Source organism: Thalassophryne amazonica, chromosome 23 (assembly GCF_902500255.1).
Source record: "Thalassophryne amazonica chromosome 23, fThaAma1.1, whole genome shotgun sequence".
NCBI classification, from domain to species: domain Eukaryota; kingdom Metazoa; phylum Chordata; class Actinopteri; order Batrachoidiformes; family Batrachoididae; genus Thalassophryne; species Thalassophryne amazonica.
The window spans coordinates 27,411-45,261 of record NC_047125.1 but is presented as its reverse complement, the minus strand read 5'-3'; the positions used below and the strand labels follow the sequence as shown (position 1 = coordinate 45,261).

The 17,851-nt window shown below is 44.1% G+C and overlaps 1 protein-coding gene across 1 annotated transcript in view; it reads right to left on the bottom strand.

The window, feature by feature from the left end:
• Positions 1-9,928: 9,928 nt before the first annotated feature.
• LOC117505362 (disintegrin and metalloproteinase domain-containing protein 19-like) overlaps positions 9,929-17,851 on the bottom strand; it is a 28,887-nt gene continuing 20,964 nt past the window's right edge. Inside the window, exons 5-8 of the mRNA XM_034165006.1 lie at positions 17,661-17,754; positions 17,323-17,553; positions 13,866-14,062; positions 9,929-10,457 (exon numbers count right to left, since the gene is read on the bottom strand). Coding sequence (XP_034020897.1) covers positions 10,436-10,457; positions 13,866-14,062; positions 17,323-17,553; positions 17,661-17,754 — 544 coding nt within the window. The 3' untranslated portion in view covers positions 9,929-10,435. The remainder of the gene's footprint in view (positions 10,458-13,865; positions 14,063-17,322; positions 17,554-17,660; positions 17,755-17,851) is intronic.

The following is a 17,851-nucleotide window of genomic DNA, read 5'->3' as shown; positions in this document are numbered from 1 at the left end:
CTTCTAGTGTAATGAAACTTATTCCCCACTGCAGGGTAGTCCATCAGAGTAAATGTAAATGTTATTAAGAAATGATCAGACAGAAGGGAGTTTTCAGGGAATACTGTTAAGTCTTCTATTTCCATACCATAAGTCAGAACAAGATCTAAGATATGATTAAAGTGGTGGGTGGACTCATTTACTTTTTGAGCAAAGCCAGTAGAGTCTAATAGATTAAATGCAGTGTTGAGGCTGTCATTCTCAGCATCTGTGTGGATGTTAAATATATATATATATATATATATATATATAACACAAACTGAAACCGCTGAATAAAGTTTTGAAGTGAATCCACAATAACATTTGCACAAATGAATGCTTCGCACACTTAGTAATGAAAAAACAATATTAACCCCACAAACATCAGTAGGTATCTCACACATTTTGTGGATAAAGGTCCAAGTGGTTAGTGCACTTGGTTTCAGTGCGGAAGGTTCCCAGTTCAAATCCTGCCCCTACCACTTCTCTCCATGTAATATGGAGTTGTGTCAGGAAGGGCATCCGGTGTAAAACCTGTGCCAAGCAGCTCTGCTGTGGCAACTTCAAGGGAAAATAAGGGAGCAGCTGAAGGGTCTTACTTTTAATTTGATCTAAAAAAAACCCAAAAGCTGAGTATTTTCACCATTGATTCTGTGTGCTTCTTACCCTGTGTGCTGCTATACGATGTTGCTGAAACCTCAATTTCCCAGAGGGAGTCTTCCCAAGGGGTTAGTAAAATTCTAACGTAATGTTCTATCCAAACATTCTCAAACAGTTGAGACCTTGTTGCAATTTTGTCGCCATCTAGTGGGCAATGTGGGCATTTCAGAGCTCCTACTTTACTACAACATTCAGTAAAGGCATTTATGAAATGTCAATATATATATTTTTTTGGCACACAGAACTTTGACCTCTCCACATTAATGTAGAAAAATTGAGTTTTATGGTTCTTGAGTTTTATGATAAATTTTGCCAGACGGAATTGTGACAAATGTGATGAGACTATTTTCCAGCCTGATTCCTAGAGTTGAACTCGTGACACACGTTTGATGTGTGAAGTGAATTTTGTAAATTTGCGCCAAATGGTTTGAAACTTTCTTTTCTTTCTTTCTTTTTTGTTAAATTGTGTGCTTTAAAGTTTAAAATTTTTAAATCGTTTGTCCAGTTTCTGGATTTTTATTGGATGATTTTATTTGGTTTTCCCCCAATTCTTCCTTACAGAATTTGGAAACACCAGCTGAAAATAACGGTGGGGTGGGGAGTGTTAAATCGTGGACTTTCGGCCTGTGACTTCTCACTCCTTTATTTGTCAAATATGACGCAGTGTCAGCTGCCGGCTCGAGATAGTTCAACGCTCCCCCACCACAGATTGTGTTGCCAAATTGGGCTTTTATTATTTTTCTCTTTAGCGTTGGCTGCATTGCTTTTACGGTACAAAGGTCATGGTGACCCACTGTCGTAGCAGATTTTTATTTTTTTTTTGTGGGCTCATTCATGTGATGCAGCCAAATATCATACAGCACTTCACTTTATTCACATTACAGTCTTATTCCAAAATGTATTCATTTCTTTTTCCTCAAAATTCTACTCACAATTCCCCATAATGACAACATGAAAAAGTTATGATTTTCAGATCTCTCCAGAGGTTTTCAATCAGAGTCAGGTCTGGGCCACTCAAGGACATTCACACACTTGTCCTGAAGCCACTCCTTTGCTATCAATATACGGACCACGTGGACTCCAGTTAAGCTGTGGAAACATCTCAGAGATGATCAGTGGGAACAGGAGGCATCTGAGCTCAATTATGAGCTTCATGGCAAAGGCTGTGAATACTTATGGACACGTGATTTCTTAGTTTTTTAATAAATTTGCAAAAATCCCAAGCTTTTTCACACTGTCATTATGGGGTATTGTGTGTAGAATTGAGGAAAAATGAATTGAATCCATTTTAGAAAAAGGCTGTAAGATAAAATGTGGACAAAGTGAAGCGCTGTGAATATTAAACACCTTTTATCGGCCGTCCTGTGACTGGGAACGACGGCACGGAGACGTATGAATATGGAGACGGTCACGTGGCTGCTGCCGGCTGAGAAATCAGCTATTCTGCTCCGGAATTTGACTGAACTCTCGGGCTCAGCCGCGCTGGATCGTACCGACGGGAACCCTGAGGGTAAGTTTATATCTTATAAAACAGCAGTCAGGATGTGTGCAGCTGATCGAGTCAGATTAAAAATACATATATTCACCTCATGTTTAACGTTTTCCCAACAGCATGAGGAATATTCAACACAGCATTTCTAACCGCCTCCGTTTTAATTTCTAACCGTCCCCCGTTTTAATTTGGATGCTGACATTATTTTACTTTGCACACAGAAACCAAATTATTATTAATAATCCCTTTAAGACCTGAGCTTTTTGTTGGATTGTAGCACAAACATCTGATGGGCTCGAACGCTGGAAGATGAACCTCAGATAACAGAGGTCAAGTGTCAGTCAGGGTTCGAGCGGGGAGGCGGAGTTACAACAGCATGTCCATGAGTCGAGAACTGAAGACTCATCAAGAAATCCAAAGAGAGTCACAGGAGGAGACTGAGAGGAACGAAGAGAAAGGAAACCAGTGAGAGACGAGTCTGAAGCCCCCAGAACAACCGCCGAGACAGGACCTGGAGTCTGAGAGAAGACATCACCGGAGTCCTGGACAGGGACGGACTGAGAGGTTACTGACACGTCTGCAGAGGAGACACCTTCAAGACTGACGGACAGGAAGCGAGTCCTTTGGTCAGATGAGATGAAAATTCTTTGCTTGTTTACAAAAAAAATCACTGGTAAATTTTATACAATACACACACACACACACAGGTACGTAGGGCAGCGCCCCCTGGGGGTCAACAGATAATCACCTCAGACACGAAACAGAGAAAATTTAACTTTCTGAATCTAAAATAAACGTCACAGTTATAAAATTCCCAGAGACGTTTCTGATTGGCAGACAGTTTGTCCACTGCTGTGACGACCGAGACGGAGGGAGTTTGGGCCGAATGCGGCCCCCGGGCCAGCGCTGGTCTGTACGCTGTGCGTTTTGCTCTGTTAATAATGTGTTGTTTGTTTGTTTGTGTCCAGGACGCCCTGTGCTCGCCTCAGCTCATCACGGAGGACGAGGGTCTCAGCCGTCTGGCTCAGAGCGTCCAGGTCCTGCTGGAGCTGGCTGACGGCTTCCAGCGGGGTCCCAGGCGGGAGTCCGCGGCATCCGCGCCCTGCTAGCGCCACGCCCTAACCACACCCACATCCAGCCGCCATCTTTGACCCATTATGTTCTATGTCCATCATCAACATCTCAAATAAAAAAAAAAAAAAAAGACACTTTAGAGTTGATCACTTTTTAAAACTTTGTGATTATAAATTAGCATGACTTTTAAAAAAGAGACGATCTGAAACGCTGATATTTAACAAACTGAAGCTAACATCTGAAACAGACATATGGCTGATAAACTATATTAGAAAAGGAAAAATAAAAAGTTAGACAGATTTACTGACTAAAAACTAAACATTAAGATGAAGTTTTTATTTATGGCGAAAATTTTCATCCTTTTATAATTTAAATTGTGATGCTGCTGCCGTATTTCTGGAGTGACACGTGCGCACGTGAGTTTCCTCCAGCTTCCTCGCAGACGACTCGGGGGACTCGGCAGGTCACTCTTTCCTCCAGCTTCCTCGCAGACGACTCTGGGGACTCGGCAGGTCACTCTTTCCTCCAGCTTCCTCGCAGACGACTCGGAGGACTCGGCAGGTCACTCTTTCCTCCAGCTTCCTCGCAGACGACTCGGGGGACTCGGCAGGTCACTCTTTCCTCCAGCTTCCTCGCAGACGACTCGGGGGACTCGGCAGGTCACTCTTTCCTCCAGCTTCCTCGCAGACGACTCGGAGGACTCGGCAGGTCACTCTTTCCTCCAGCTTCCTCGCAGACGACTCGGGGGACTCGGCAGGTCACTCTTTCCTCCAGCTTCCTCGCAGACGACTCGGGGGACTCGGCAGGTCACTCTTTCCTCCAGCTTCCTCGCAGACGACTCGGGGGACTCGGCAGGTCACTCTTTCCTCCAGCTTCCTCGCAGACGACTCGGAGGACTCGGCAGGTCACTCTTTCTGCTGTACACTGAAACTTTTCAACAAAAACTAATTCAAGCGTCTTGTTCTTCATTTTCTGCTACATTAAAGGTCCTTCTTGACGAGCTTTCGTTGGTTTTGGGTTTTTTAAATGCTTCTCGTCTTTAGTGCCATCATCAGAAAAAGCCAGTTCCTGCTCGACAGAACAAAGGAAGAAACATGGAGAAAGTCCAGGAAAAAGATCAGCGTGAACACTCAGAGGATCCACTCCGGCCACGAATACCCGACCGCTAGTCCGAGTTACCACCAGGAAACAAGTCCTGAGGGAGAAGATCCGGTTCCAGACCGTGTACCCTCCAAGCTCTGCCTCTTTTATAAAGACAAGACTCGTATGTACCAAACGGCACATGAGGCTTGGCAGCGCGTGTGGCACTGCCCCGGTGGGACCCAATGGAGCCGCTGGGTGAGGAGCCGCTGGATGCAGAGCTGTGGCGCGTCGCGGGGAGGAGAGAGCCTGACCTCCATGTGTCGTCTACTAGAGAAGCTACGATCACATCCAAAGTCCAGGCTTTCAGGAGACACCCCCCCCCCCCCCCAACTTTAAAGAACAAAACTGTCAAATTAAGTTGTTTTCAATTGTTTCCCATTTAATTACGTATCTGTATCTATCTGTATTCCTGTCTGAAAAGGACGTCCCTCTGGATTTTGGCCACATCATTGTTCAGGTAAAGGATCATTTGTAAACCTTCACAATGGAACCCATAGTTTTTATGAAGTTTTATGTTTATCCAGAGAATTTTGTAGCATAAATGTTATTCTAACTAATTCCGTTATACAAGTAAATGCTGTCTGAAAAGTTAAAAGTAGCATATTTTAATGTTAACGGCATATTAAATCTAAACGTACTGTTATGTGTCGACGCGGGTTGAGGAGCGGACCTGCGTCAGACAGGACCCAGCGCTAAAAATAACCAGAAAGCGGTTCCAAACAGAAACTATTTATTATTCACCTGTGCTTAAAAGTGTAAAAACATAAAAACAACGTCCCTCTGGTGGAGTGATTCATGGCTCGCTCTCCAGCGCCCGCAAGGATTAAAGCCGGCGCTCCTGGACTTCCTAGCACCGCCAAACACCCCCCAGGTGGACACGACAAACTGATTCTCTGTGAAGCAAAGAGAAGGTGAGGTAAGTCAACAGATACAACTATATCTTCCAATAAACACACGCTATCAGCAACACACTCAGGTCAGTGTCCTTTTTTTACTTTATGCAAATGAGCAGCTTCTCACAACAAGTGGAGGATCACTTATCCTTCACGCCACAGCAGTGAGAAGCAAACTGCACAATTCTCTTCACAATTCCAGTACACTGTGTAACAAAACACCAAGTTACTATCAACAATTACTTAAACAATTACCTTTAGTGTGTGCTGACAGCATGTGTCCTCACCCCTCCCTGCTTCACGGGCTCGATGTGTCAAAACCCAGGCGCGGTCCTCAGCGTCTCACAAACGAACGTCACAAGGTCGAGTTCCCGGCAGTTCTGCTCAAATCACACATGACTTAAATGCAGAACGCCATCCAATTATCTGCTTCAGCTGCAAGTCGTCCAGGTTGCACGTGAGCACCAATCACAGGTGCTTTCCATGATGTTGATGAGGGTGAAGACTCTTCAGCCAGCACCTTCTTCACAGACAAATCAGCCCTCATGCCACCGGGAGAGCAAAGAAAAGAAAAGAACACCAAAACATCCAGCCACGCCCCCCCCAACACACAACATGTACAAAGATATTAACAAAAGAGAAAAAGTAGATATAATCTATTTACAAGAAACACTTAAATGACTCTGAACATCAAACGCTATAAATAATTGTTTAATCCTTTCACTAAAATGATCAAATCTTGGCTTGCATCTTAGATGTACCTTCTGGAAAATTGTAGCTGTAGTTTTGAGATCTGCACAATAAGTGTTCTCAAAATTACATATGTTTTTGTTTTTTGTTATTTTTTTATCAATTTACCTTTGCTAAGGGACCCATTCAGAAACACTTATATTAAATTTTTACACTTAACCATTTAAGTTTACATAATGATATATACTGTTACCATGAAGGGATTCAATTCATCCCGTGAGACGCGTTTTAGGTCCTATCACCCAGCCCTAATAGATTTAAGTGAAAATGCACCTGCATGTTTGAAAAACAAAGAAATACACTGTGGCGATTTAATGTCAACCTCCTTAATGACCTCCAATTTAAAAAAGACAATGTCAGAAGAGGTTCTGAGACATGTGATCATGGTGAAACTTCCCCCCATCCTCTGGGACACAGCCAAGGCCGTCCTACGGGGGGAATAATTGCTATAGCGTCTGCTAAAAAGAAGCAAAGGCAGAAAACTGCAAAATAGTTTCAAAGTGCTAGAGAATAGATGCTCAGAATAAAAATCCACAACAAGAAATTAGAAAATTAAGAAAGGAAATTAACAAAATGACTTCACAAGAAATAATGAAAAGAATGCTGTTTGCAGAACAAGAATCTTATGAGAGTGGCTTCCAATTTTACAAGCTATTCACCTGGAAACTTACAATAGTAACTAAACAAGATGGAATATAACTAACCCTTGAATCTTGTTATAAAAAAGATTTTCTAAAATGGCAAAAGACGAAGATGAAATCAACACATTCTCAGAGACGCTGAATCAGATCAGACTTTGTCAGGTGATAAAGGAAATTGACAGAGTTGTGAATTTTTAAAAGTTCATTCAAGTGATTGTTAAAGATTGGGATTTTTCCAGTTTTCCAAGATTTTCCTGATTTTGACCTTTGAAAACTGAATCAGTTCTAAAAGCTTGTAATATCATAACATGACCAGCAGATGTCAGTAGTGTCGGAGCTTTTAAATAAAGGCCTCAAGTAAAGTTGGAATTACAGAAGCTGCAACACTAACGACTGAATCATTATTTTCAATCAATCAATCAATTTTTTTTATATAGCGCCAAATCACAACAAACAGTTGCCCCAAGGCGCTTTATATTGTAAGGCAAGGCCATACAATAATTACAGAAAAACCCCAACGATCAAAACGACCCCCTGTGAGCAAGCACTTGGCTACAGTGGGAAGGAAAAACTCCCTTTTAACAGGAAGAAACCTCCAGCAGAACCAGGCTCAGGGAGGGGCAGTCTTCTGCTGGGACTGGTTGGGGCTGAGGGAGAGAACCAGGAAAAAGACATGCTGTGGAGGGGAGCAGAGATCGATCACTAATGACTAAATGCAGAGTGGTGCATACAGAGCAAAAAGAGAAAGAAACACTCAGTGCATCATGGGAACCCCCCAGCAGTCTAAGTCTATAGCAGCATAACTAAGGGATGGTTCAGGGTCACCTGATCCAGCCCTAACTATAAGCTTTAGCAAAAAGGAAAGTTTTAAGCCTAATCTTAAAAGTAGAGAGGGTGTCTGTCTCCCTGATCTGAATTGGGAGCTGGTTCCACAGGAGAGGAGCCTGAAAGCTGAAGGCTCTGCCTCCCATTCTACTCTTACAAACCCTAGGAACTACAAGTAAGCCTGCAGTCTGAGAGCGAAGCGCTCTATTGGGGTGATATGGTACTATGAGGTCCCTAAGATAAGATGGGACCTGATTATTCAAAACCTTATAAGTAAGAAGAAGAATTTTAAATTCTATTCTAGAATTAACAGGAAGCCAATGAAGAGAGGCCAACACGGGTGAGATATGCTCTCTCCTTCTAGTCCCCGTCAGTACTCTAGCTGCAGCATTTTGAATTAACTGAAGGCTTTTTAGGGAACTTTTAGGACAACCTGTTAATAATGAATTACAATAGTCCAGCCTAGAGGAAATAAATGCATGAATTAGTTTTTCAGCATCACTCTGAGACAAGACCTTTCTGATTTTAGAGATATTGCATAAATGCAAAAAAGCAGTCCTACATATTTGTTTAATATGCGCTTTGAATGACATATCCTGATCAAAAATGACTCCAAGATTTCTCACAGTATTACTAGAGGTCAGGGTAATGCCATCCAGAGTAAGGATCTGGTTAGACACCATGTTTCTAAGATTTGTGGGGCCAAGTACAATAACTTCAGTTTTATCTGAGTTTAAAAGCAGGAAATTAGAGGTCATCCATGTCTTTATGTCTGTAAGACAATCCTGCAGTTTAGCTAATTGGTGTGTGTCCTCTGGCTTCATGGATAGATAAAGCTGGGTATCATCTGCGTAACAATGAAAATTTAAGCAATACCGTCTAATAATACTGCCCAAGGGAAGCATGTATAAAGTGAATAAAATTGGTCCTAGCACAGAACCTTGTGGAACTCCATAATTAACTTAGTCTGTGAAGAAGATTCCCCATTTACATGAACAAACTGTAATCTATTAGACAAATATGATTCAAACCACCGCAGCGCAGTGCCTTTAATACCTATGACATGCTCTAATCTCTGTAATAAAATTTTATGGTCAACAGTATCAAAAGCAGCACTGAGGTCTAACAGAACAAGCACAGAGATGAGTCCACTGTCCGAGGCCATAAGAAGATCATTTGTAACCTTCACTAATGCTGTTTCTGTACTATGATGAATTCTAAAACCTGACTGAAACTCTTCAAATAGACCATTCCTCTGCAGATGATCAGTTAGCTGTTTTACAACTACCCTTTCAAGAATCTTTGAGAGAAAAGGAAGGTTGGAGATTGGCCTATAATTAGCTAAGATAGCTGGGTCAAGTGATGGCTTTTTAAGTAATGGTTTAATTACTGCCACCTTAAAAGCCTGTGGTACATAGCCAACTAACAAAGATAGATTGATCATATTTAAGATCGAAGCATTAAATAATGGTAGGGCTTCCTTGAGCAGCCTGGTAGGAATGGGGTCTAATAAACATGTTGATGGTTTGGATGAAGCAACTAATGAGAATAACTCAGACAGAACAATCGGAGAGAAAGAGTCTAACCAAATACCGGCATCACTGAAAGCAGCCAAAGATAACGATACGTCTTTGTCTTATTTTGTAGAAAATAAGTAAATAAATTAATAACATCTGCAAGAACTTACCTTTTGTGGAGAATTCACAGGTCAGTTACCTTCACAATATGGCCGCCAACTTTACAGCCACAACTTGAGCTGTTTTATCAGAACGTCTTTTCATTGGAAAGAACAAACAACAATAAAAACACGCGTGAAGTCAAAATATCTTTCGCTGTCCACTTCCTGACCACCGGCTGTTTATCTCACTTCATTAAGACACTGATTGGCCCGACACCACGTCAATCATTTATTTTGAGTGCTGGTTCGTCAGAGAGGTACAAACCTCTTAGCGTTTTAGCCAATCACATTTGAGTATTTAAGTTTGTAAGGTCTGTGTCTACCTGAGCAGCACTTTAATTCACCTGTAGAGGGCGCATTAAAAAAACAACTTTTTATCCAAAGAAGAATGTAGTGACTCTGAAAATTAATATTTTTGTCTCAAAATTGATTTGAACATGTTGTTCTGTCAGAAAAAAAAGCAGGTTAATAAAGATCAAGTAAAAACAAAACACTGTCCTGATCCAGGGTTTGTGGTCGCCATAACAACCCCATCAGAACAAACTCCTCTGAATGGTTGCCGTGTTGAACCTGAACCCTGCGACTCTGACTCTCAGGTCCAAGAGATCCAACACGCCCCAGGTCAGAGCGCACAATACCCACAATGCCAAGCAGCCTCACATCCTGCAGGTGACATTTCTCAGCCAATCAGCAGCTGCCGGACACCTGGAGATCGGCGCCATGTCAATGGAAGAAAAGACCACAGACGTCAACATCGGTAAAAAATATTTTATGTTACAAAGACATTCGATGAGCAGGCGTGAGTGGGCGTGTCTTGCTCGCGGGTGTAAACAGTGTGGAACACCAGCTGCACTCTGATTGGTTCCTCTAACGGCGTTCACCTGGAAATAAATTACAAACCGAGTAACAGATGGACGATTTTCACCAAGCGGAGACACGTCTTTGGCACGCGACATGAAATCATCAAACGGGACAAACTGTAAACAAAACGCATTTTTACACACAAACGGACTCTTACAAAAATAAAAAATTTAAAACCCCACAGAAAACAGTTTGTGGCGCCTCCCAGCGGTGACGCTCGTCTCAGTCTGCAGGGCGTCCGTGCAAAACCGCGTCACTGTGGCTAATGTCTGCACGTCACGAGGTGGGCAGGGCCTCCCTGGCAGCGCCCCCGAAGTTCCTTTAGTGCAATTCAGCTGTCAGGTGCCTCAGGGGCCGCGCAAAGGGCGGGGTCATTTTCCCGCCGGAGGCGACACGGTGCTCAGTTTGGCTCCTGGGATCGTCTGAGGAAAGACAAAGAGACGCAACCGTCAACAGACACAGAGCACAAAAACAGACAAAACAAACAAACATCTCAGCTGGTTCTGTATGAAACACAAACTAAACTGATAAAAAATATATATCTGTGAAAGATCGTCTCATGATGCCTCATGACACGCTGACAGGACGAGCCAATGTTAGCATGATGTGTTGACAGGACAAACTAATGTTAGCATGACACGCTGACGGGACAAACTAATGTTAGCATGACACGCTGACAGGACGAGCCAATGTTAGCATGATGTGTTGACAGGACAAACTAATGTTAGCATGACACGCTGACGGGACAAACTAATGTTAGCATGACACGCTGACAGGACGAGCCAATGTTAGCATGATGTGTTGACAGGACAAACTAATGTTAGCATGACACGCTGACAGGACGAGCCAATGTTAGCATGATGTGTTGACAGGACAAACTAATGTTAGCACGACGCGCTGACGGGACAAACTAATGTTAGCATGACACGCTGACAGGACGAGCCAATGTTAGCATGATGTGTTGACAGGACAAACTAATGTTAGCATGACACGCTGACGGGACAAACTAATGTTAGCATGACACGCTGACAGGACGAGCCAATGTTAGCATGATGTGTTGACAGGACAAACTAATGTTAGCATGACACGCTGACAGGACGAGCCAATGTTAGCATGATGTGTTGACAGGACAAACTAATGTTAGCACGACGCGCTGACGGGACAAACTAATGTTAGCATGACACGCTGACAGGACGAGCCAATGTTAGCATGATGTGTTGACAGGACAAACTAATGTTAGCATGACACGCTGACAGGACGAGCCAATGTTAGCATGATGTGTTGACAGGACAAACTAATGTTAGCATGACACGCTGACAGGACGAGCCAATGTTAGCATGATGTGTTGACAGGACAAACTAATGTTAGCATGATGTGTTGACAGGACAAACTAATGTTAGCATGACGCGCTGACAGGACGAGCCAATGTTAGCATGACGCGCCGACGGGACGAGTCAATGTTAGCATGACGCGCTGACAAGACAAACTAATGTTAGCATGACACAATGACAAGACAAACTAATGTTAGCATGACACGCTGACGGGACGAGCAAATGTTAGCATGACGCGCCGACGGGACGAGCCAATGTTAGCATGACGCGCCGAAGGGATGAGCCAATGTTAGCATGACGCGCTGACAAGACAAACTAATGTTAGCATGACACGCTGACGGGACGAGCAAATGTTAGCATGACACGCTGACGAGACAAACTAATGTTAGCACGACGCGCCGACAGGACAAGCCAATGTTAGCATGACACGCTGATGAGACAAACTAATGTTAGCATGACGCGCTGACAAGACAAACTAATGTTAGCATGACACGCTGACAAGACAAACTAATGTTAGCATGACACGCTGACGGGACGAGCAAATGTTAGCATGACGCGCCGACGGGACGAGCCAATGTTAGCATGACGCGCTGACAAGACAAACTAATGTTAGCATGACACGCTGACGGGACGAGCAAATGTTAGCATGACACGCTGATGAGACAAACTAATGTTAGCACGACGCGCCGACAGGACAAGCCAATGTTAGCACGACGCGCCGACAGGACGAGCTAACGTCAGCGTGACCAGTGGTGGGCACAGCTAACCAAAAAGTTAGCTTTGATAACCATTAGATAACTGAAAAGTTATCTTTTATGACAATAAACCGATAAACTGCTAAAAAAATTTTTATCTTTATTACAGATAACCGATAATTATTAATATTGATTTGGACGCGGCCACATCAGATTACACTGTCGGCTTCTGATAAACCAGTTTCACTTTAAGCACCGCAGGGGCTGCTGGGTAAATTCAAGGATCACAAACACAAGAACACATGAAAAATGAATAAATAAAAAAATAAAACCCCAAACACTGTCATCATCTTTCTTAAGCAGTAAAACACAGTATTAGAAGTCACAGTTTATCTTGGTATTAGATACACCGTCATTTACAAACTAAAAGCTGCTGCTTTATTCACACCCTGCTGCTTAAACAACCCAAATACGTCCATTAATGCATTGACTGGCAGAATAAAATACACGTAGAAAATATAAATTCTTACCTGTTAGTTTCAGTGGGATTCATCTGAATAAATAATCCACATAAAGTGTCCTTTTTAAAAATCCAAAACAGTGTCTAAACGTGAAGAGAAGTCCCTCTGTACACAGATGCGCAATGAGAGCTCCTCTCCCCCACCGGGTCTTGGCGATTAAATTACAGCCACAAAGAAATAAAATAACGTTAAAATTAGTCTGTGTTGTTTTTGTGTCGAGTGGACAAGCCACTGTAACGTCCAAAGTGAACCTGAACTACACTACCCACAATGCTCCCTGCATCGACCGGCCAATCACATTTTGTGCTTAATGATGATGTCATCAGCAAGCGACAGGCAGCCAGTCTGCCACAAACAAACAAACTGACTAAAATGTTTGATTTTAGGGTTTACAAACGTTTTTGACTGTTAAACTTTACCAGCAAAAAAAATGTTATCGGACTGAAAGTTATCAGAACTAAATTTATTGGAAGATAACTGGTCCGATGATGGTTTTAAAAGTCATCTGAAAAGCTAATTCGCTAGCAAAAACATTAACTTCGATAATTACTGACCGTGACACACTGACAGGACGAGCTATCGCCACCGTGACACAATGACAAGGCGAGGTAAAACCACCGCGACACACTGACAGAATGAACTAACGCCACCGTGACACAATGACAGGATGAACTAATGCCACCGTGACACAATGACAGGATGAGCTAACGCCACAGCGACACAATGACAAGGCGAGGTAAAACCACCGCGACACACTGACAGGATGAACTAACGCCACCGTGACACAATGACAGGATGAACTAACGCCACCGCGACACAATGACAGGATGAACTAATGCCACCGCGACACAATGACAAGGCGAGGTAAAACCACCGCGACACACTGACAGGATGAACTAACGCCACCGTGACACAATGACAGGATGAACTAACGCCACCGCGACACAATGACAGGATGAACTAATGCCACCGCGACACAATGACAAGGCGAGGTAAAACCACCGCGACACACTGACAGGGCGAGCTAACGTCACCGCGACACAATGACAGGACGAGCTAACGTCACCGCGACACAATGACAGGACGAGCTAACGTCACCGTGACACAATGACAGGACGAGCTAACGTCACCGCGACACAATGACAGGACGAGCTAACGTCACCGCGACACAATGACAGGACAAACTAGATAACCTCAGCATGTGATGTTTTTGGTCATTGGACTGGTTCCGTCCTGATCACAGTTGGACTGTGTCGTTGAGGTTGGACTGTGTCTTTGCCCACCTGAATGCTTTCAGAGGGGGGACGGCTGAAAGCTTGCCCACAGGTTTGGGTCCAACAGCTGGAGGCATCATGACCAGGAGTCCTGGAGGTGGGGACGTGGACAGGCCGGCCTTGACGCTGGGCCCTCTGGCAGGACTCAGAGGAAGAGGTCTCTGTGGCGGGAAGGCCGAGGGACTGGACTGCTGCTTGGACACCAACTGAACACCAGAAAAGACAAATCCATGATTACCCCCCAAAACCGATTCTCATGTGTTCATTTCTGTCACGTTTTCACAAAGACATCAAAGAGGAGTTCACAACCTGGACCTCATCCGTCGAACAATGTCAAACAGAGTCTGAAGTGAAACACTGAGTCCACATGAAGGAACAGCCGGGCCGAGCTTCACATCCATCAAAGAGGTCATGTGATCACCCACGTCTCTTTGATGTTGAGCATGATTGACGAGAACTATTTAAGAATTTTTTAAAAAAGTTGCTGGAGGGTTCAGCCTGACAAAGATCAGTTGTCACTGTCGAAGGTCACCATTAGGATCAAAGATAAGCCATCACTATCAAAGGTCTGAATTACGATCAAAGATCAGGCACCACAAACAGAGGTCTGAATTAGGATCAAAGATCAGTCATCACTATCACAGGTCACATTTTCATCAAAGATCAGTCGTCACTATCAAATCCAGCATTGGGATCAAAGCTCAGACATCACTATCAAAGCTCAGTCATCACTACCAAGTGTCAGCCTTAGGATCAAAGATCAGTCATCACAGCTTTTCAGCTTGGGACTCCAACGAGGGCGGTCGCATCTCCTCCACTCTCCCTTATCTCTGCTCTCTGCTTTAACCTTCAAGTCCCTACTTCACCAGACTGTATATTGGATTCTGGATCTATTGGACTACCATTGGATTAACCATGGAATTGATCAGCTGATCTCTGAACGCTATTGACACCATTTTTTCTACAAGAAGGTCAGGACCGGGGGATCCTACCTACCCAGATGGAACGCATCCTGCAGGCTATGTCCTCGATTCCTGGAGTTCTTGGTGTGTGGCATGCTTTGCGCCTTTCTCTGTTGAGGACGTCGAGGATTTATTCATTTTTGGTCTCATGGTAGCAGGGCTGGTACTTTTTGGCTTATGTGCTGCCCTGATCTCCCGGAAAATTGGCAAGACGGCGGCATCAAGAACCACGGCCCCTCGCAATGTCCCTCATGATTAACGAGGTAGGCAAGGCAGTGCATTCTCAGACTGCGATGACTCTTGAACTCAGACACAAATTGGATGACATCTTGGAGCAGATGCGTGCCTTTCAGATGAAGCTGAAGGTTTCAGAGGCCGGTGAATATTCTTAATTCATAATTGGGATTTGGTTGTTCAAGTGGAACTGTTAAGTGTTTTTCACTGCTCAAACCATAACATTACAGGCTTATCGAGCCTGAAGGACAAATTGCCCGACTGTTTGCCTTGCCTCTGGAGTATCGTCACCGTTGTCCCTCAAGAGGGATTTGTTTCGGCCTGGGGATCATTTGACTGTTTCTTATCTCAACTCGCAAAGACAATAAACTGCTTTTCACAGGACTGAAGCATGCTCCATTCCCTCCCCCCTCCTACCCCCATCAACACTCCCCACTCCGGCGTCTGTTCACGTCACTCCTTTCCCCTTCGGCAGGGGCGGTGCAGTTTTAGCTGCAGACCCCGTTCCTCCCCCAAGCTGACGGCGGCGCATCTCAGGGTTGCTGTGTCCTTCACCCACTTGCCTCAATTCAGATAACAGACTTCTTCAAACTTAGTGCACATAAACAATGTCAAATGTGTATGTGCTGTCTTTAATCCTGATGTGTGCCATTATTACGGTAAACAAGTAATAATTGTGGACTAATTGCTGTCTGAGGTAACTGGAGTGTAAACATAATTTCTCCACTGTGAGATCAATAAAGTATATCTCTCATCTCATCACTATCAAAGGTCAGCCTTAGGATCAAGATCAGTCATCACTATCATAGGTCCTCATTAGGATCAATCATTGCTATCAAAGGTCACATTCAGATCAAAGATCAGACATCACTATCAAAAGTCAGCATTAGCATCAAAGATCAGTCATCAGTGTCAACGTTCAGAATTAGTATCATAGACCAGTCATCACTACCAAAGGTCTGAATTAGGATCAAAGATCAGGCACCACAATCAGAGGTCTGAATTAAGATCAAAGATCAGTCATCACTATCACAGGCCACCATTTGGATCAAAGATCAGTTGTCACTATCAAATGTCAGCATTAGGATCAAAGCTCAGACATCACTATCAAAGCTCAGTCACCACTGCCAAGTGTCAGCCTTAGGATCAAAGATGAGTCATCACTATCAAAGGTTAGCCTTAGGATCAAGATCAGTCATCACTATCATAGGTCCTCATTAGGATCAAAGCTCAGACATCACTATCAAAGGTCAGCATTAGAATCAAAGATCAGTCATCACTATCAAAGGTCACTATTTGGATCAAAGATCAGTCGTCAAAATTAAAAGGCCGGCATTAGCAACAAAGATAAGTCTCCACCGTCAAAACTCACCATTAGGATAAAAGCTTAGTCATCACCAATTATGATCAAAGACCAGTCATCACTATCACAGGTCACCATTAGGATCAAACCTCACTTATTGCGTTCAATGTTCACAACTGCTGTCAAATATCAGTCGTCGCTATCAAAGGTGATCAACAGGATCAAAGATCAGTCATCACAATCAAAGGTAACATTAGCATCAAAGATCAGTCATTGCTGTCAAAGGTCACCATTAGGATAAGAAAAAAAAAATCAGTCATCACTATCAAAGGTTACCGTTAGAATCAAAGATCAGATATCACTATCAAAGGTCAGCATTAGGATCAAAGCTCAGTCGTCACCATCAAAGGTCAGCATTAGGATCAAAGCTCAGTCATCACTATCAGCTGGTTGGACCCTGACTTTGCTCAGGCAGTCAGGTTTTCTGTGTTTCCGCCTGAGTTGTTTGTGGCTCAGTCACCTTCAGCACTTCGTCACAAAGAGGAATAAATGAGACTAGGCGGATCAGATCAATTTCATCGCGCACGGCTCATCATTTACAAACGACCACCGCAGCATCGCTCCGACACAAAACCAATAACACATCAAGGGTTTGACACTGACATGAAAAACCAATCTGACATTTCAAACGGATCCACTTCAAAGACTTGTGATGGTAAACGAGTTCATGGCGCGCCGACAAAAAACAAAACAAAAACAAACAATCAATAAGATCAACACAAACAAACAATAACAGAGGTTTGATTTCAGGCTGCAGAACAGTGCGGCTGCAAAAGCGACCTGACCTTTGACCTGAAACACTGTTGTGCACTTTGACCCTGCTCGCCTGCCTGAAGTTTGGTCCTGATTCCTCAGGTGGGCTTTAACTTTTAGCTGTCGTGGTTTCAGGTTCCAGAACAGGTCTTACCGCTGGAGACCGGCTCGGGTTGAGGGGCAGAGGCTTCTTGGGCGGGCTGAGTCTCCGGGGGGGCACGGCAGCCGGGGGTTTGCCTGCTGGCAGCGGTGGACGCGCCGCCTTGAGTTTAGCACCGTGGGGCGAGGTGGCGGGTCTCAGGGGTCGGACAACGTTGACCGGCTGCGTACCGTTCTGGGTCGGACATGGTCTGAGGGGCAGAACCTCCTTACTGTTGTGAGGAAGCTGCAAGAACAGCAAGAAAACCCCTCAGCCACACTTTACTGATCAAACCTGCCTTTGGCCACTAGATGTCACTGTGACCACATGTTCCGTAAACCCCGTGCACTCACCCCGTGGTGGCTGCCGGCCTTGCTGACTGGTCCGACCACCTTCAGGTGGAAGGCAGGATTCAGGTGTCCGATTTTCTGTGCAGACGTCTCCGTCCTGAGCGGGAAGAAAAATAAAATAACATCAACACACAACATGAACCAGAGTCTGACTTCTCCGGGTTGTCCAGCCTGATCCGGCTTTGATCCCGACT